The sequence below is a fragment of the Suricata suricatta genome, chromosome 5 (genome assembly GCF_006229205.1).
Source record: "Suricata suricatta isolate VVHF042 chromosome 5, meerkat_22Aug2017_6uvM2_HiC, whole genome shotgun sequence".
Classification (NCBI taxonomy): Eukaryota; Metazoa; Chordata; class Mammalia; order Carnivora; family Herpestidae; genus Suricata; species Suricata suricatta.
This window is the reverse complement of record NC_043704.1, coordinates 102,727,861-102,747,534: the sequence shown is the minus strand read 5'-3', so window position 1 is coordinate 102,747,534 and position 19,674 is coordinate 102,727,861. Positions and strand designations below refer to the sequence as shown.

Below are 19,674 nucleotides of genomic sequence, written 5' to 3'. Positions count from 1 at the left end.
AGACTCTTAACCATTAAAAACTACAAAAGCTATATATTTTTCATCCCAAATGTGTCTGGAATTTTTCCATTCTACTGTGTAGGTACTTTTCACCTTCCACATGGGAAACTGTACGGTAATAATTTAATAAAGCTATGCCTGATCTAAGTCTCTTTTCTAACACATCCCATATAACTTATTTTGTCTTTTTTACCAAGTCATTCCTTAGCTCAAATATTTTCTAACAGGTGCTCCCTCCATATCATATCTACCATTCTCAATACGGCTTTCAAGACCCTTCATAAGCTGACCTTCTAACTTGACATCCCATTATTCATCCTTAGCACATGCCCTAATAAGGTCACAGTAATATCAAATGTTTACAGAATATGTGTTAGAGACAATTATAAACAGTCCTATAAATAATCCCAGAGAGACTGATAAATTGAGCATATTATCCAAGAATGTAGCTAAAAATGATGGGATTTGGGGTTTTGTTACATCTTTCTACTACTATATTGTATTGTGATCTGTGACCCTTATACATCACTCTGTTTGGTCTAATTTTGTTTTTTTCATGGTTGATCTCTCCAACTCAGGTTTTGTAGTATTTTACAAACTTCAAAAATCCATATGATTCCAGAAGCTTTCAAGGAGAATCACTACATTTTCTTGATATAACGAACAGCCAAAATTTTTTTCGTAACTTTTATTGTCCATAGTTAATCTTATGAAAACAATAATTTTTTTTCAATTTTAAAGGCATATTACAGTATGGAGTCAATACTCCTGAAAACCACACCAGTCTTTCTGAACCTCACCAAATTCTTACAGTTGGCAGGGAGTGTCTTCCACACCCTTCCAGAGAATCACAGAAACAGGCATAATTAATAATGCTCCTGGGGCCAGACTTCTCTTACTTAGAATGTTAATGTAAATTCATTCAAAAAGCAGACTTATCAGTGCTTCAGCCCTAGATATGCAAAGGTTAAAGGGGTTTTGAAAAAAGGCTCCCTATTCTCAAAATCAAGTATGTAAGTGTCGCTGAATAAGTACTTACTGGAGGTAGTCAGTCAAATCAACCAGTGGTTAACATTACGGGGGATTTAGGACCATGTTTGAGAGTCTGATCAAAGTGCTGGGGAAACTTAACTCCCCAGAAAAATGCACAAGCACACGTAATTCCACATACAATTTCAGCGGTGAGCCGGGGAAGTGTTAGAACTCCACTGAATCTCAACCACCTTACCACCAGGACCACACACTCCAGGTTAAAAATCGACGAACAAAACTAAATTCTCTAGAAACAGGAATATCTGCTTAATAATCTTGGTTATACCTTATACAGTTCAACGCATTCAAGTTACTTGAAAATAATTTGCCCATTGATAATTTTCTCATAGACAATCAGATGATACCGACAAATTTCTTCCATTATTAAAACCTTCAAACGATTTTAAAAGCCCGAAATCTCCTTTAACTAGTGACACTAATGACCTAACATCCAATAAATTCGGAATTATTTTGCTATTCACATGTAGACTATATCATCACCAACCCGGGTTTTCTGTTCTTCTTGTCCTTCTACTCCCTCCAAACTCTGGGCTTCCTGCTTCGTATCCCAAAAGCTACGTCCAGAGTCCCAGGGCTTCCAGGGAGACGGAGAATAATAGCTGATGCCCTACGCCGCATACACTCTTAAAGCAGATATGGTTGGATCCACTGATGGCCACTATTTTCAAACTTTTTCCTCACCAAGTGCAGAGATTTACCTTAAGTTGCAGGAAAGCAGTGGCGATTGTTCCCACAGACCTAGGACCAGTTACCAAAAGAAGCCTCCCGACCTCCCTGTCACCATAGTGATTTCTAAGAGCTACGCACATTCCCTCTTCTCGCGATACTACCGCTCTGCAGATCACCCGAGCCCGCTCTCTCTTTAAGGGACGTTAGGGGACGACTGAACCCCCCCACATCCAGCTCGGGGGTGGAGCGCTACTGTTTTTCTCCCTCTTGTTCAAAACTCTCTAGATTGGGGGTGCTTTTCTTTTTAAATGTTTTTATAAGAGTACTGTTGCCAGAGGCCCCAAGCAAAATTGTTTCGCTCCGCGTTTTCACTTAGAAACGTCTCCAGCCGCCTGCGTCCCGCCAGAGGTTCACGCAGGCGTGTAAGCGACCAGAAGATGGCGGTGGTAGTCGCCGCATTTTTTTCAAATTCGTGGTTCCCAGAAAGCATTGCGTGCATTTGTAACGAATTTCCGTTCGAGTTTGTATTTTAGGCGCCATTTTCGAGTGAAGGACCCGGAGCCGAAACACCGGTAGGAGCGGGGGTGCCGTACAACGGTTTCCAGCTTTGGTCTGTCTGGGTTGCCTCGCAGGTAAAGTACTTCTTTTCCTGATCAGGTTGCACACTCTTACTCCCTGCCCCGTCTGCGGGCGCCTGGAAAGTAGAGGCCTTGAGCTGGAGCAGCCGAAGTCTGCGCTGAGGCTGCCGCCGGGAGATTTCTCTCGCTGTCACCCCTCCCCCCTCGGCCGCCTCCCGGCAGTCGGGGCTCCCGCGCGCTTCGCGCGGGCGCCACTTCTCAGAGCTACTTAAGCGAGCGTCTCTCGGCGGGGTGCGGGGCTACGCGGACTCTCAGCCTTGCGAATCTCCTCAGAAAACCTGGTCTCTGTCGGGGAAAGGGCGTCTTCCGCGCCCCGGCCTCCTGACCTCTCTTCTCCCGAGGGACTAATTACCGGGTCTGAGCCCTTACTGGTGACCTTTTGTAGCTTATTGTCCAACAAGATTCCGCAGCGGGCCCGGAGGGACAAACCCCGCCACCCCAAGATGGTTGAACTGGAGCAGGGGCTGCCTGTGTCCGATTTGGAAGTCGAGAATGGTCCACCCCAGTCTCCCGGCTGCCTTTCCGGGACGGCCGGTGGCGAGGAGACTTGGAAGCCCCCGGGCCGTCAACGGCGCCAAGAGCTAAATGGCGGGGAAAGTGGGCGGCGAGTCGCCCGTTAGTCTTAGGTACCCTAGAAAGAGTTGATAGTCCCTCAAAACTAAAGCTTATAGAACACTCTCACAAAGTCTGTGCGCTTGCTTTCCTAGCCCCGAGAGCGTGGGAATATAAGTAAATGCCAGCGTATAGGAAATACTTCGTTAGGAAATCAAAGGAAAATATAAAGAACTTACGCAGTTCTATCCTTGCTTGATTACCAAGCACGTCCAGGTTTTCCCACTTGCTTCGGACATAAGAAAACGAATCCCGCCTTTTGGCACCCGAGTTTTATATGCCTTTTTTACCGCGCTCCCTCCCGCCGGCGTCGAGCGGGGATTTTTAAGCGGGGCTCTCGGAAACAGATGGACGGAGTTCTGTCCCGAGTGGGGTGGGGCGGGGGCCGGCGGGGAATGTAGCGGCCCAGTCCTGCAGCCCGACGGGCTGACTCGCTCCCGGCTCTCCCCCGGCCCCAGCGACCATGCCCCGTAAAGGCACCCAGCCTTCCACCGCCCGGCGCAGGAGAGAGGAGCCGCCGCAGTCCCCGGACGGCACCGGTAGCGACGCGGAGCCGGAACCCCCCCCTGGCCGCGCGGGCAGCCCGGCCCCTGCGACCGCAGGTGAGTACCCCGCCGCGACTCGGCAGGACAGCTCGCTGGGGGACCCGGGTGGGTCCGCGCCCAACCCGCGACTGGCGGGTGTTTGGGGGCGCGGAGGTGAGGGGCTGCGGAGTTGACGTCTGTAGGTCAGAAAGCAGCTCAGGAAAGCTGGTGGGATTTTCAGATTGGAGTCGCCGTGCAATTTCGCGGTAATGGTCCTGGAGGGAAATCGGCCGATTGCTAGTGGACTTTTTTTTCCAGGCAGAATTAACTCTATTGTATGTTAAAAGTTGTTTGAGTCTAACTTAACCTCCCTGGTCTTAAATTGCGCTTAAAGAGATGATGGTAATTACTGGAAACTACTGTAGCATTTGCAAGTAGAGGAATTGGATGACATTAGGAAGCCCCTGTGTCAGTGCCGCTGGAGTTCTTTGAGCGTCCAAAGTGAGGGTTCCTGGTGCTCGGAGCTAAGGAGAAAGTTGGATCTAGAACCTTAGGATTTAACCACCTGTTTAGGCGCGGAACAGGTATCACGAGTTGTCGTTTTCCCAGGTTTGCTTTGGGTTGTAGTGTTTTGACTCTTTAAGAGATACATTTTTATAGGATTTTTGTGACCGGTGGCGTTTCTTTTAAGAATTTCTTTTTATATAAAACTAAGCGCAAATTCTCATTCCTCCTGAGTTTAGGATAATATATTTAAAGTGGAAAATACAGATTTCTAGGTTTCATAAGTAACATTTCCCCGAAGATAAGGAGGCAGTAGTTCCTCGAACCATTTGCACTAATGCAGGCTTTTTCCACCCCTTGCCTTCCCTTTCCTTTGACTGACTTAGAGACACCAAGTGAGGAAATTGATAATAGAAGTTTAGAAGAGATTTTGAATAGCATCCCTCCTCCCCCGCCTCCAGCAATGGCCAATGAAGCTGGAGCGCCTCGGCTAATGATAACTCATATTGTAAACCAGAACTTCAAATCCTATGCTGGGGAAAAAATTCTGGGACCTTTTCATAAGGTATTTGACCATTTTAAATTACTATTAAAAGGGTAAAGTGTATATTTCACTTTTTGTCATATTTATCCTGATTGATAACACTTGGTATGTTTCCTGTGTTTTTTAACAACTGAAATTGGTTTTTGTTTATCCTGGTTATGTTTGGTACCTCTTTATAAGCTGTTAAGTTTTTCTCACTGAGTAGAAGTAGTGGGGTTTTTGTGTGAAGGAACTATTTTCTCTGTTAGAATGGATTTTGTAAAAAATAAGCTAGCGTTAGGTCTTAAGATGTTGAAGCTTGTAATAGAGTAGAATATGATATAACTAAATAAGTTGAAATGAAAACTTTTAAATACTTAATAGTTTTGGTGCAAGTAAAAAAGGCAAGCAGTTTCAATTAAAATCAGTATAGTATGACCTTTTCTTTAACTTCACTTTAATTTTTTCTGTTCTTTTTATGCAGCGTTTTTCCTGTATTATTGGGCCAAATGGCAGTGGCAAATCCAATGTTATTGATTCTATGCTTTTTGTGTTTGGCTATCGAGCACAAAAAATAAGATCTAAAAAACTTTCAGTGCTTATACACAATTCTGATGAACACAAAGATATTCAGAGTTGTACTGTAGAAGTTCATTTTCAGAAGATAATTGATAAGGTAAGGGACCTCTGACTGCTTTAATTATTTATAGCCTCAAGTACGGAACACAGGATTTCCACACTGCACATTTATTATTTTTGGCTTAAATAGGCTTTTAAAAATTAGTGTATGGTCAAAGCAGAATGGACGAATGCTGATTTCATCACTTCCAAGATCATATTTTCTTTCTGAGTAGTGGTGGTGGCAGCCATTAAAATGTTAAATTTTTAGCCAGGACAATGAAGTATAAGTAGCTCATTGTAGCTAGTTTAGAATAAAACACTGGGCAGTTTTAGTATCTTGAGTCCCAACATGGGCATTCTTTCACTGTAAATTTTGGGTTCATTTTTTTAAAGTTATGTTTGTATTGTTTTCAAATAAATTACCTAAACTTAAAAATGTAACCAATGTCTAATTTTACCATTTCCGTTATTTTAATTAATATTAGTAGTCCGTGTGTCTGTGATGTGAAAGAGTTCTGGTTAGTTTAAGCTGCCTTTGAAACGGGGGAAGGGTGAATACATTTGTTTTCTAGAAAAGGAAACAATTTTAGGTAAAATGTCTATATTATCTACATGGTTCTGTTGGTATTGTTTTTTTTCTCGTCTGTTTTATTATTAACTTTGGAAACACATGACTTAAAAATGACTAGTTGGAACCTAAAAATACAGAAAACTCCGTAATGAAGCAGGGATGTGACTTGGCTTCGAAGTTTTGTGTTTTAGGGTTTTGTTTTTTGTTTTGTCTTGTTATGTTTTAATATTAAGGGCTGTAATTAAATCTACATGGTGGTATCTATATTAACTTTGTTTCCTAGTGCTTTTCTATTGCACAATTTAAGTTGGGGAAATAGATTGCCACTAAATCACGTTTGATTTCATTGCCTATTATAATTATGTTCAATTTTGTGTAAATTTTAAAAGCCATAATTTCAGAATGACAAAGCTTTTAAGGGAAAGAGAGTTTTACTATCAAAGTAGATTTGCCCTTCATTGTTTAAAATACATTTGATTTTTTTAAAACTTGGAGGAATCTAGTTGAAGAAAAAAGCTAAGCCAAGTAATGCCATTACTACCTTCCTTTCTTTGGGTCATCTCTTGCAGCTTTTTTAAGTCTACTAGTAATTTAATCTGTCAACATGGTTTAATAATTCGAGTGAGTTTATTTCAGATACGGTGAGATTCTTGTTCCCCTTCAAATCTCTTTTCTCAGTCACAATGGAGTTTTAGGCTTGTTTGGAAGTGGGTTTTTTGTTTGTTTCTGTTTGTTTTGCTTTTTGGTTTTTATGATCTACAAAGAAAGGGATCAAACAACTTGGAAACTATTCTTTGCTAAGAGGATTATTTCTGAGAAATATTGGTAGTTTATGTGCATGTTCAAGTTTTTTAATCCATAGAATGAGTTTCAATATGAAGAGTGAAATTTGGTGCAGACCTGTGACTTAATATTAACAATTGTTTTCTGGTTTTGTTTTTCCGCAAAACAGGAAGGGGATGATTATGAAGTCATTCCTAACAGTAATTTCTATGTATCCAGAACTGCCTACAGAGATAATACTTCTGTTTATCACATAAGTGGAAAGAAGACAACGTTTAAGGATGTCGGAAATCTTCTTCGAAGCCATGGAATTGACTTGGACCATAATAGATTTTTAATTCTACAGGTAAGTTTACTACAGACTTTAAACATCATCTTCTTTTTCCTTTTTTTCATAAAGTTTAGAGGGGTATCCCCCTATTGGATGAATCCTGTATTTTTTGAGGCCTTAAAGTACTGTAGCAGCACATCATGGTTTACATACTACAGTCAAGATGCGAATCATTATTTGCTGCTCTAGAAATTTAAGGAAATTCATTCAAAATCATTTTCACTCTAAGAAGCACATTTTATGTTTGGATGGACTGACATACTTGTTCCGCTCTAGCAGCACGTAAATATTGGCGTAGTGAATTAAATATTAAACACCAATATTATTGTGCTGCTTTAGCGTGACAGGGATACAACAGCTATTTGTTGTTACTGTTTGTATTTTCAAGATAACATTTTAAACAAGATTCATTATCTTTTTATAGTCCTTTAATTTTGTTTTTATCTCTTCTAATATTAAATAGCAAAAACATGAAACGAACTCTGTAAACTTCGTGTTTGACAGTTTTACTTAAGCACCTTACCAATTTTTTTTTTTTTTTTGACACCTACAATGGTTAACTAAAAGCTTACCCAAGCTGGCTTTTGTTTTGGTTAGAATGGCCTACTTGCAACACTAAATATTGGAAGATCAGAAAGTAACTGACATTTCATTCTGAAGTATTACAAGTCTTGAAGTCTTTGTAAGGAATATAAAACTAAGTGCCTGGTGTTAAGTTGAATTTTATTAGAAACCCTGTGTTCTTTAGTAAAGATACATTTTACCAGCCTATCTTGGTAAGAAAAATACTTCTTCTCTATCTTACCTTTAAAAAAAAGTTATCAATGTAGAATATTACTTTATCAGATACATTAAAATTCCTTTTTGATTGGAAGCTTTCTTTTCCTGTGTTCTATCCAGAATCTGTCAAGAGCATAATAATAAAAGCAAACCTATATTGTGATTTAAAATAGCTGCTGATAATACTTAATGTCTTGTGCTACGGATTTTAAAGTAGGCTGGGAATTTTGAGTTGATACTAAGAGTTTCTTTAGGATAACAAGTGTTCTCAATCAGTTCTCATTATTCTGAAATGACTTCTATTACTGTCTTTTGTTACCAGGCACAGTGCATTTGTAATACTTTTGTAACCCAGACTTACTTGAAAATGAATGTTGGGGGAAATCAACTGCAGATATATTTCTAAATAGTTTGAATTTACAGAAATGTGGAATTAAAGCTGTGTGTGTGTGTGTGTGTGTGTGTGTGTGTGTGTTTAATCAAATTTAACTTTTATGGACCTTTATATTCTGGGATTTGGTTTGGTTAACCATGAATTTATTTCGCTCTATAATACTGTATTTGATACTACCATTTTGCAGGAACCTATATTCCTTTTTATTTTTGGTTTATTTGCTATTTACTATCCTGGGATAATTGATAAAATTTTACACCTGTGCCAAGATTCCTCAAAATAAAGAGGACTGCATTTTTACCCTTGTAAGGGTAAATTTTTTTCCTTGGTGCAGCTTTTCTGTACATAATTCAGTAATAAAGGAAGTTAAATAAATTCATAACTTCCTGAAGTAAAAAAAAAAACAACCAGTAATTTTTAAATTGTCAACTTGCTGTTAAACATGTGCCTCTGAAGTATGTAGGATGCTTAAACCGTTTGCTCTCATAATTTCAACAAATTGTTTAAAAACATTTTTAACGTCAAGGTAAACTTACTTCCCAAGTAACATTCATTTCCATTTAATTAAGCTTACAGGTAGGAACCTTAGGAATTCACCTGTTAGGAAAAAGAAACCAGGATTGGACTAGTAGAACTAATGATACCCTATTTAAAACCTTGAGGGAAAGTGACAGTGTTTTCTATGGATTTTTATTTAGTATTTTATTTTATCAAAAGCTTAGACTCTTGTACTAGGTTTAAAGTCGTTGAAGGTAAGTAAGATTATGGTTAATTTAATAACATCTCAAACTAGCTGGGACTTGGGAGCCTGGGAACTTGGAGACATAGTAACGAGACATAAATGATTACTTTGAATAAAATGTATAGATGTTTGCCTAGCAGTAGTGATTTAACAGCCCAATAATCTAAATTAGGTAAAGTGAAAATTTGTTTTTAAGATTAAACACTACTAAATTTGGGGCACCTGAATGGCTCAGTTTGGTTGCGTGTAGGTGCAGGTCATGACCCCAGGTCCTGGGATTAAGCCCTGTGTTGGGCTCTAGTCTGGGCATGCAGCCTGCTTAAGATTCATTCTCTCTCTCCCACTCCTCCCCACCTGTACCCCCACACAATCTCTCACCTTGTCTCTCTCTAAAATTAAAAAAATAAATAAATAAACTAAATTTTAGAAGCCCATAAGGATAAAATTTTTTGGTTTAGTAGTTTCTTTTTTTTTTTTTAGCTTTTTTTTAATAGTTTATTGTCAAATTGGTTTCCATACAATACCCAGTGCTCTTCCCCACAAGTGCCCTCCTCCATCACCACCACCTCTTTTCCTCCCTCCCCCTTTCCCTTCAACCCTCAGTTCATTTTCAGCATTCAATAGTCTGAAGTTTTGCGTCCCTCTCTCTCCCCAACTTTGTTTCCCTCTTCCCTTCCCCCTGTTCCTCCATTAGGTTTCCCCTGTTCTCCTAGTAGTTTCTTGAAGTATGCATTTTAGTATTTGAATTCATTTTAAATTTCATTAGTTAACCATTCTAATGAATACCTAATGAGGCACTGTGCTAAGATGCTATAAACGTTAGAGATGGATAAACCCTGTATCTTGTTTTTGAAAGGACTTACACATGCCTTCAGAAAGTGTTAAGATTATAATTGGCCATGGTATTTTTTACATTTATACATGTCCCTGTGTGTGTGTGTGTGTGTGTGTGTGTGTGTGTGTGTACACCCCTTAATTTGAGAGCCTTTGACACATTGTGATAACTATTGGTGAAAATAAGTAGGGTTTTATTAGCTCTCCATGATATTTCGTGGTAACTATGATTTACAAATGAGGTTTAATTGGTTTTGGTGCATTTGTACCAAATGTTAAAAATTAAAAGAATGTTAACTTTTTTAAGTGTTAAAAGAATGATAACCTTCATGCTTTATTATGACTCAAAATTAAGTTTAACAATTGCTGTTTCAGGAGTGGTTTTGCAAACCCCTAAAAGCTACAAGTGTTAAGTGTTAAGGCAGTTTTAGTTTTCTCAGTTTTCAACTTCATACGCTTTTTGTCTTCATTACTATAAAATCTGGGGGGGGGGGGATCTGAATTAGAACTTAAATAGGAACTAAGATTTTTTTTCTTATACGTTCTGCTAATAAATTTGTATTCTCATAGGCTCTTTGTGAGCTACCAGAGGCCAACAAACCAAATCACCAAGCTTAGTGTCTGCCTAAAATAAGTACATCAATAGAAGGGAACCTATACTACTGTTAGTAGTTTTCCAAATTAGTAATTTGAAAGTGAGATTAACCTAAGTCTGAATTACCTGTGTATTTCTTCTTCCTTTTTCTTTCCTGTATACTTCTAAGGGTGGCATGTCATACAGATTATTTGGATTAAAGTCTTTTAGCCTGTAGAAATAAGTCTGTACTATATCAAAATAATTTTTTAGCTATCAATAGCAGCTGTTATACGAAAGTGTCTAATTCAATAGCCTCAGCTTGAAAGAAAATAGGAAGCTACACCTAAGCAACCAGGATATGAAGCAACCCACCCAGTAAAGCATTACCCTTTCTACTGATGTACTTATTTTAGGCAGATACTAACCTTGGTCATTTGGTTTGTTGGCCTCTGACAGCTCACAAAGAGCAAATGAAAATAAAAATTTATTAGCAGAATGTAAAGGACATTAATAGTATGGTGGAAAATGGAGAAAATAAAAAGATACCAAAACAAAATAAAACTTCAAAGGCTAGTAATTTGGGACCATTTAGTTTTATAAATTTTTTTTAATGTTTTATTTATTTTTGATACAGAGAGAGACAGAGCATGAGAGGGGGAGGGTCAGAGAGAGAAGGAGACACAGAACCAGAAGCAGGCTCCAGGCTCTGAGCTGGCTGTCAGCACAGAGCCTGACGCGGGGCTCGAACCCACTAACATGAGATCTGACCTGAGCTGAAGTCAGAGACTTAGCTGACTGAGCCACCCAGGCGCCCCAGGACCATTTAGTTTTAATGCAGATACCGTATTTATTGGGAGAATTCTTCAGATCTTATTAGGAAAAAGAAGTTTTATTATAGCTATGTACTTGAGTTTCTTGTGGTTCATGCTTACTAAAATTTAGATTCCATTTGAAGAAGAATAAAGAGCATCACTATTTCTCAGATTTTTAAGCTATATTTTGTAAACTAGATTATCTAAGAATGGTGTAACTGAATCACAATATCCTGATTTGTCACCCGCTGTAGTAAGTTAAGATGTAAGCCCTTGGTATTATAAATATTGAAATATGTTTGCAATTTTTGTGTCACTCTTAAAAATCATAGTTGATGTTTCACAGGGTTGGTTAATGACTTTAATACAATATTAATATATTTAAAACCATAGGACGTTTGTAGTAAAAAGTTTTATTAAATCTACTGAAACTAAGAAACTAGAGATAACTATGGAGGCCTATAAAACTTTGCAGACTTCAGATGCTAGTGCTAGATGCTAACTTGAAACTTTGTGTCTTCATGCTACCATTATTTATGATTTAGAGCCTTAAACTTTGAATTTATGTTGATGATTTAAATTTTTTTCTGAAATGTATGGAGCTTATTACCCTAAGGTAAAACTATATAATTTCACTCGAGTTAGGTATTTTGGGGGGGGAGGTGCAAAAAAAAAAAAAGAAGGGTCTTCCAGGCACAGACCCATGAACTCACAAGGTATATACAAAATGGAAAAAGAAGAAAGCAGATGGTAGCAGGTGATAAGGCAGGCAAAGGACAGCAAAGAACAGACCCATAAGAAAGGTTCCAGGTTGTAATTGGAATACTACAGTAATCCTAATAGTCAAATGACAGGTAGAGGCCTAAATATTCCAATAACTTGAAGCAGTAATATGAATCTGACAACTTCTGGTTGAAATAAAAATGAGTGCCATTATAGCAATCTAAAACAGTGTTATGTGGCATTTGTAATGGAACTATTTTGGTTCAAATATGTCCTTGTCTTAAGTATTTTTATTTTCAACTGACTGTGAATGAAGTGTGAAATGCAGCCTTGTTAGAATGAAAAGAAATCATAGCTGTATATTAATCATTGTAACTAGGGAGGAATACGTAACCCAAAAAGAAGCAACTATTCTGCTTTACCCAAATCTAGGCAGTTTCCTAATAGTGTTATTCCACCCTTGAGCAAGTAATTCGGCCAGGAAAAGTGTGATGCCTTTAGGAATATTTTTTGTCAATGTAAACTGCTACACTAAGTCCTAACTTCTGGCTACTTGAAAAATGTATACTTAAGCAATACTTTATGTCCATCTGACTAAGATGTAGTATCAAGTGTCCTATTTTTTTGTTTGGATTGTAAACCCAAAAGAGTTAAACTAATACCTCAACATCAGTGGTTCTCAGCTGGGGGTAGTTTTGTATCTCTGTCCCTGGGATACCGATCATTGTTTGGAGACACTTTGGGTTGTTACAGCTGAGGAAGGAAGGGAATGCTACTAGGATCTGGTGTGTGTAAGAGGTCAGAGATGCTGTTAAACACCCTGTGATGCCCAGTATAGCTTCCTGCAACAAACAATATCCAGCCCTAAGTTGCTGTTGTTTAACCCTGCCTAGTTAAAAGCTTTGAGTAAGGCTCTGCTTCTTCAATGGCTGGTGTTTGCCCTGTTGGATTAAACACTAACTTAGTTTGAAACACTAATTTATACATAATTGAAGGTTATAGAGGGAAAAAACAAGCTCTTTGGATAGCATTTTACTTTGTTTTTGATAATCATGTTCTGTTGTGTTTTCAAACTACAGAAGAGTGATAATATGTAAAAATATTAAAAGTTAATGCCTTTTAATGATAAGATTTAAGGTGAGCTGTTTTATCTTTAAGTTTGGGGTATTTTTGTTTTGTTTTGGGTTTGGGGTTTTGTTGTGTGTGGATTTTTTTAATGTTTATTTTTGAGAGAGAGTATGTCTGAGGGAGTGGGAGAGGGGCTGTCTCAAACTCCTGAACCGTGAGATCATGATCTGAGCCAAAGTCAGATGCTTACCGAATGAGCCACTCAGGTGCCCCTGTTTGTGTTTTGGTTTTTTGTTTTGTTCTGTTTTTTAAATATGCTTAAAATATGTTGTTATAACCAACATGGGGCTTGAACTCCCAACCCTGAGATAGAGTTGCATGCTCTACCAGTGGAGCTAGCTGGGAGCCCCAAAGTTTGTTGTTTTTTGTTTGTTCCCCTTTTTTTTCTTTTGTTTTTTACTTTATATGTATTTGGGAGTTTTTGGTAACTTTGACTCTTCATCATTACCCCCACGTTTTTGAGGTGTATTCATATTTAAATATTTTGAATATTTAAATTGAGGAAGTAATAAGCGTTTTGTGTGTGTTTTTTTTTCTTGATTTTTTTTTTTTTCCACCTTTGCTATTTTGCTGAAATAAAGGCATCTGGGGTTTTTTTTCTACTTGCCTCTTCCTTTTCTTGTGTTGTAATAGTACAAGCACTCATGTGAACTAAAGTAGCAGCACGTTGCCTGAGCATGTTCAGACAAAATTTTCTCCACATGAAACTAAATGGCTGCCTGGCAATCAGCCTTAAAGGTTACTGATGGGGGGAAATTCTTCTCTGTAATTGAATTGCATAAATACAAATATATAATGTTAATCTAAGAGTTTTAATCACACTTCAAAGCTGTTATATTAATGATTGCGAATAAAAGTTTTCTGATTTCATATGTACCAGGAATTTTCATTAGTTTTTAGTCAGTTGGATATCTTCTTGTCTTAATACCATGAGAAATAGGTAATTTCCTTTTTTATTTAATGGTCTTGTTTTTAGAAGGTTTGAGAACATTGAGTTTGAGACATCCTTATAAATTGCAGTTGAGGAACTAATAACCCCAGGTTTATAGAGAAAACTTGAGAATACATCATCTTGGGGCAGGATTTTTACTACAGTTAAGCCATGAAGGATCTTTTTGAGAATTCTTTGTTTTAGATTAGGAGCTCTAATTATGTTACTAACAACTGATAATGTTGCCAAGTAATTGTAGGTCATATGAATACTTTGCTGAGTTTTGCCTTATAGAAATGTTAATACTTCTATTTTTTTTATATTGAATGAAAGTTTAACATAGGGAATCTTTCTTTGGCTGTATACGTGTATGTGAATGTATATTATAATTTGGTAAAAGTTTATGTAAGGGAGTATAAATATACATTTTTTACCACCAGTGAAAATGAAGACTCAACATCAGTGGAGAAAACATTTTTATTTGTATCTTATTAAATCTCTTTAAGCTACTGGTTTATATCATTTGTTTGTTTGTTAGTATTTAATTGTTCCTAATTCTCACTTAAGATTGTTGTAGCTAAACATATACAGTGAATGTGTAATACAACATTTTTTTTTAAGGGTGAAGTTGAACAAATCGCTATGATGAAGCCAAAAGGCCAGACTGAACATGATGAGGGTATGCTTGAATATTTAGAAGATATAATTGGTTGTGGACGGCTAAATGAGCCTATTAAAGTCTTGTGTCGGAGAGTTGAAATATTGAATGAACACCGAGGAGAGAAGGTAAATCTTCTATAGACTGTTCTTGCAAATCAAACTGTTTTGTTTATTAAACAAATTCTACTGAGTCAAATATTAAATTTATAATCATATCTATTGAATAAATTTTTACTGTTTTAGATTGAATTTTATATTTCCTATAGACCTTTAAATCAACAATTCTTTATTAATATAGTTGATATTTTTGTCATTTGGTATATTTGAAATTCAGATTGTACATGTGAAATATATTTGAATTATTCATACACTTTATTGTAGTTAAACAGAGTTAAGCTGGTGGAAAAGGAAAAGGATGCCTTAGAAGGAGAGAAAAACATAGCCATTGAATTTCTTACCTTGGAAAATGAAATCTTTAGAAAAAAGAATCATGTCTGTCAATATTACATGTAAGTATATTAGTTTATCAATTTTTACTAATATCTGACATTAAGCCTTTTTTTTCTGTATTACAGAAAATAGACTGAAGTAGAAAAAGATTCTTAAAACTGTTTTGGAATGAATATGTTAAATTAATTTTATACCGTAGTACTAATAGTAATTGGTTTAATTTTTAATGGTTTTATTTTTTTATGATTTTAATTCCAGTATAATTACCATGCTATTATATTGGTTTCAGGTTTACACTGTAGTGGTTCAACAATTTTAAATTCAATTGAACAGTTTTATACTCTGTACTCCTCATGATCAGTATACTTTTAATCCTCTTCACCTCTTTCTCTCATCCTCCACCCACCTCCCCTCTGAGTAACCATCAGTTCACTATAATTAAGAATCTCTTTTGGTTTATCTTTTTTCCCTGTGTCTGCTTCTTAAATTTCACATATGCGTGAAATCATAAATTTGTCTTCCTCTAACATTTCATTTACTATTAATACTCTCTAAATCCATCCATGTTATTACAAATGGCAAGATTTCATTCTTTTTTTGTGGTTGAGTAATATTCCATTGTGTATACGTACACCTCATCTTCTTGATCCATTCATCTATTGATGGGCTGCTTCCATAGTTTGGCTCTTGTAAATAATGCTGCAATATAAATAGAGGTGCATATGTCTTTCCAAATTGGTGTTTTCATATACTTTGGGTAAATTGCAGTAGTGGAATTACTGGTTCATATGGTAATTCTGGTTTTCAGTTTTTTGAGGAATCTCCATACTGTTTTCCACAGTGACTGCACCAGTTTACATTCCCACCAGTAGTGCGAGTGTTCCTTTTTACCCCACATCTGTGCCAACATTGTTATTTCTTGTGGTTTTGATTTTAGCCATTCTGACAGATGTTAGGTTGATATCTCATTGTGGTTTTGATTTGCATTCCCTTGATGAATGATGTTGAACGTCTTTTCACAGGTCTTTTGGCCATCTGGATGTCTTCTTTTGAGAAATATGTTTATGTCTACTTGGTTATAGTGATGATTGGTATAAGTACTTGTATAAAGTTCTTTATTTTGGATTCTAACCATTGATCAGATATGTCATTCGCAAATATCTTCTCATATTCAGTAGGTTCTCTTTTATTTTTGTTGATTGTTTCCTTTTTTGTGCAGAAGCTTTTTATGTCGATGTCTTCCCAATAGTTTAATTTTGCTTTTGTTTCCCTTCCCTCAGGAGACATACCTAGAAAAGTGTTGCTATGGCCAAAGTCAGAAAAATTACTGCCTGTGCCCTCATCTAGAAGTTTATGGTTTTAGGTCTTTAATCCCCTTTGAGGTTTTTTTGTGTGTATGGTATAAGAAAGTGATGCAGTTTCATTCTTTTGCATATAGCTGTCCAGTTTTCCCAGTACCATTTGTCGATCCTGTGTTTTTCCCATTGCATGTTCTTACCTCCTTTCTTAGAGATTAAATTGACCATATAAGCAGGCATTTATTTCTAGGCTCTCTGTTCAGTTTCATTGATATGTCTGTTTTTGTGCCAGTACCATACTGATTTGATTGCTAAAGCTTTGTAATATATCTTGAAACCTGGGATTGTGATACCTTCAGTTTTGTTCTCTTTCGAGATTGCATTGGTTATTTGGAGTCTTGTGGTTCCATACAAATTTTTGGAATATTCTACTCTGAAAAATGTTGTGGGTATTTTGATAGGGTTTGCATTAAATCTATAGATTGCTTAGGGTAGTATGGACATTTATACAGTATTCTTCCAGTCCATGGGCATGAGATATCTCTTTCCATTTGTTTGTGTCATCTTCAGTTTTTTTCATCTGTTTGATAGTTTTCAGAGTACAGGTCTTTCACTTCCTTGATAAAGTTTATTCCCAGGTATTTTAGTTTGTGGTGCACTTGTAAATGAGATTGATATTTTTTTTTTAGTTTCTCTTTTCTGCTGCTTCATTATTAGTGCATAAATACATTGATTTTGCATATATTGATTTTGATCTTATGATCTTACTGAATTCTTTTATTGCTTCTAGTAGTTTCTTGGTAGAGTCCGTTAAGATAATCTGTATATAATATCATGTCTTCTGTAAGTAGTGAAAATTATACATCTTCCTTACCAATTTGGATGCCTGTTACTTCTTTTGTCTGCTTACTGTGATTAGGATTTCCAGTACTATCTGAATAAAAGTGGTGAGAGTGGACATAACTGAACTTAAGGGACAAGTTTTTCCCCATTAAGATGTTTGCTGTGGGTTTTTCATATAACGCCTTTATTATGTTGAGTCATGTTCCTTATAGACCTACTTTGTTGAAGACTTTTATCGTGAGCAGATGTTATACTTTGTCACATGCTGTTTTTGAATCTTTTGAAATGATCATGTGTTTTTTATCCTTTTTCTTATTTATATAATGTATCATGTTGATTCATTTGCAAATATTAAACCACCCTTGCATCATGGGAATAAATTCCACTTGATCATAGTGACTTTTTTAAATGTATTGTTGAATTTGGTTTGCTTAATATTATGTTGTACTTTTTTTTTTTTTTAACCTATGTTCATCAGAGATCATAGCTTGTAGTTCTTTTTTGTAGTGTCTTTATCTGGCTTTGGTATCAGGGTAATGCTGGCCTCATAGAATGTATTTGGAATCTTTCCTTCATCTTATGTTTTTTGGAATAGTTTGAGAAGAATAAGTATTAACTCTTTAAGTGTTTGGTAGAATTCACCTGTGAGACTGGTCCTAGACTTCATTGTTTTTGTTTCCTGGGGTTTTTTTAAATTACAGATTCAGTTTCATGACTGATATTAGTCTGGTTCAGATTTTCTACCTCTTCCTACTTCGGTTTTAGGAGGTTATGTCTCTAGGAATTTATCTGTTTCTTCTAGGCTGTCCAGTTTGTTGGCATATAATTTTTTTCATAATATCTCAACAGTCCTTTGTATGTGGTGTTGATTGTTATATCTCCTTTTTCATTTCTGATTATGTTTGAGTCCCCTCTTTGATAAGTCTGGCTAAAAGCTTATCAATTTCATTGATCTTTTCCAAGAGCCAGCTCCTGATTTCATAGATCCATTTGTTTTTACATTGATCTATTTTGTTTGTTTTTCACTCTAATCTTTATTATTTCCTTCTACTGATTTTGATTTTTTTCTTTTCTAGTTCTTTTAGTGTTATGTTGTTGATTTGAGATTGTTTTTGCTTCTTGAGCTAGGCCTGTATTACTCTAAGCTTCTTTCTTAGAACTGCTTTTGCTGCATCCCAAAGATTTTGAAACCATTGTGTTTTCATTTGTCTTCACATATTTTTTTTAATTCTCTGATTTCTTGGTGGATTCATTCATTGTTTAATGAATGCTATTTAACTTTCATGTATTTGTGTTCTTTCCAGATTTTTTTCCTGTGGTTGGTTTCTGATTTTATAGTGTTGTAGTCAGAAAAGATGCATGGTCTGACTTCTATCTTTAATTTATTGAGGATTGTTTTGTGACCAATTCTGGGGAATGATCTGGGTGCACTTGAAAAGTTTTCTGCTATTTTAGGATGGAATGTTAGAAGTACATCTGTTAGATCCATCTGGTCCAGTGTATCTTTTAAAGGCACTGTTTCTTGTGGATTTTTTTTTTTACATCAGTGGATAGATTAAGTGGGGTGTTAAAAGTCTCCTACTGTTACTGTATTACCATGATTACTTCCTTTATGTTTGTTAACAGTTGCTTTATGTATCTGGGTGCTTAGTGTTGGATGCATAAATATTTGCAATTGTTGTATCTTCTCCTTGGATTGTTCCCTTAAGTTGGATTATATAGTGTTTTTCTTTGTCTCTTGTTACAGTCTTTGTTTTAAAATCTGTCTTGTTTGATACAAGTATTGCTAACACTTTCTTTTCACTTCCATTTGAATGATAAATGCTTTTCTGTCCCTTCAGGTTCAATCTGCTTGTGTCTTTAGGTTTGAAATGGATCTCTTGTGGGCAGCATGTAGATGAGCCTTGCTTTTTTATCCATTCTGTCACCCTATGTCTTTTGATGGGAGCCTGTAGTCCATTTACATTCAAAGTACTTATTGACAGATACATGCTTATTGCCATTTTATTACTTGTTTTATGGTTGTTTCTCTAGTTCTTTTCTTGCTCTCTCACAATTTGCCAGCTTTCTTTATTAATATACTTGGAATACCTTCTCTCTCTCTCTCTTTTTCCCTTTGGCATATCTGTTTGATTTGTGGTTACTATAAGTTTTATATATAACATCTTATGCATATAGCAGCCTCTGTTAATAGTCACATAGGTGCACCCATTCTTTACTCCTTCCCACCTTTTGTGTATATGCTGTCATACTTTACATCTTTTTAATTTGTGAATGCTTTGACTGGTTTTCAGAGATATTGTTAATTTCCTGCTTTTATACTTCACACTTCTCTTACTAACATTTCATGTCGTGCTGGTTTAGTGGTCATGAATTCCTTTAATTGATTTTGGGAAACTGTCTCTCTTCCTGTTCTAGATGATAGCCTTGCTGGATTGTTTTCTTGGCTGCCAGTTTTTGCCATCAGCATGTTTTGAATATATCATGCCACTCCATTCTGGCCTGTCGTTTCGGCTGAAAAATCTGCTAATAGCCTTATGGGATTTCCATTTTATGTAACTTTTCTCTTGCTGATTTTAACATTCTTATCATTACTTTTTGCTATTTTAATTACTATGTGTCTTGTTGGGGACCTCCTTGGGTTTATTTTTGAGGGGCTCTAGATTTCTGTTT

General features: G+C 36.5%; 2 protein-coding genes across 5 annotated transcripts in view; one reads left to right on the top strand and one right to left on the bottom strand.

The window, feature by feature from the left end:
* The window catches only part of IFT80 (intraflagellar transport 80), a 156,601-nt gene extending 154,694 nt beyond the window's left edge, over positions 1 to 1,907 (bottom strand). Inside the window, exon 1 of one of the 3 annotated variants that reach the window (XM_029939968.1) lies at positions 1,752 to 1,907. The gene's annotated coding sequence lies outside the window, so the exon portion shown is untranslated. The remainder of the gene's footprint in view (positions 1 to 1,751) is intronic. The other 2 variants (XM_029939966.1, XM_029939967.1) reach the window with 2 other exon arrangements.
* Positions 1,908 to 1,945: 38 nt separating this feature from the next.
* The window catches only part of SMC4 (structural maintenance of chromosomes 4), a 42,780-nt gene continuing 25,051 nt past the window's right edge, over positions 1,946 to 19,674 (top strand). Inside the window, exons 1-7 of one of the 2 annotated variants that reach the window (XM_029939965.1) lie at positions 1,946 to 2,354; positions 3,431 to 3,574; positions 4,387 to 4,565; positions 5,008 to 5,199; positions 6,668 to 6,844; positions 14,372 to 14,536; positions 14,792 to 14,919. In XM_029939965.1, coding sequence (XP_029795825.1) covers positions 3,436 to 3,574; positions 4,387 to 4,565; positions 5,008 to 5,199; positions 6,668 to 6,844; positions 14,372 to 14,536; positions 14,792 to 14,919 — 980 coding nt within the window. In that variant the 5' untranslated portion in view covers positions 1,946 to 2,354; positions 3,431 to 3,435. The remainder of the gene's footprint in view (positions 2,355 to 3,430; positions 3,575 to 4,386; positions 4,566 to 5,007; positions 5,200 to 6,667; positions 6,845 to 14,371; positions 14,537 to 14,791; positions 14,920 to 19,674) is intronic. The other variant, XM_029939963.1, reaches the window with a different exon arrangement.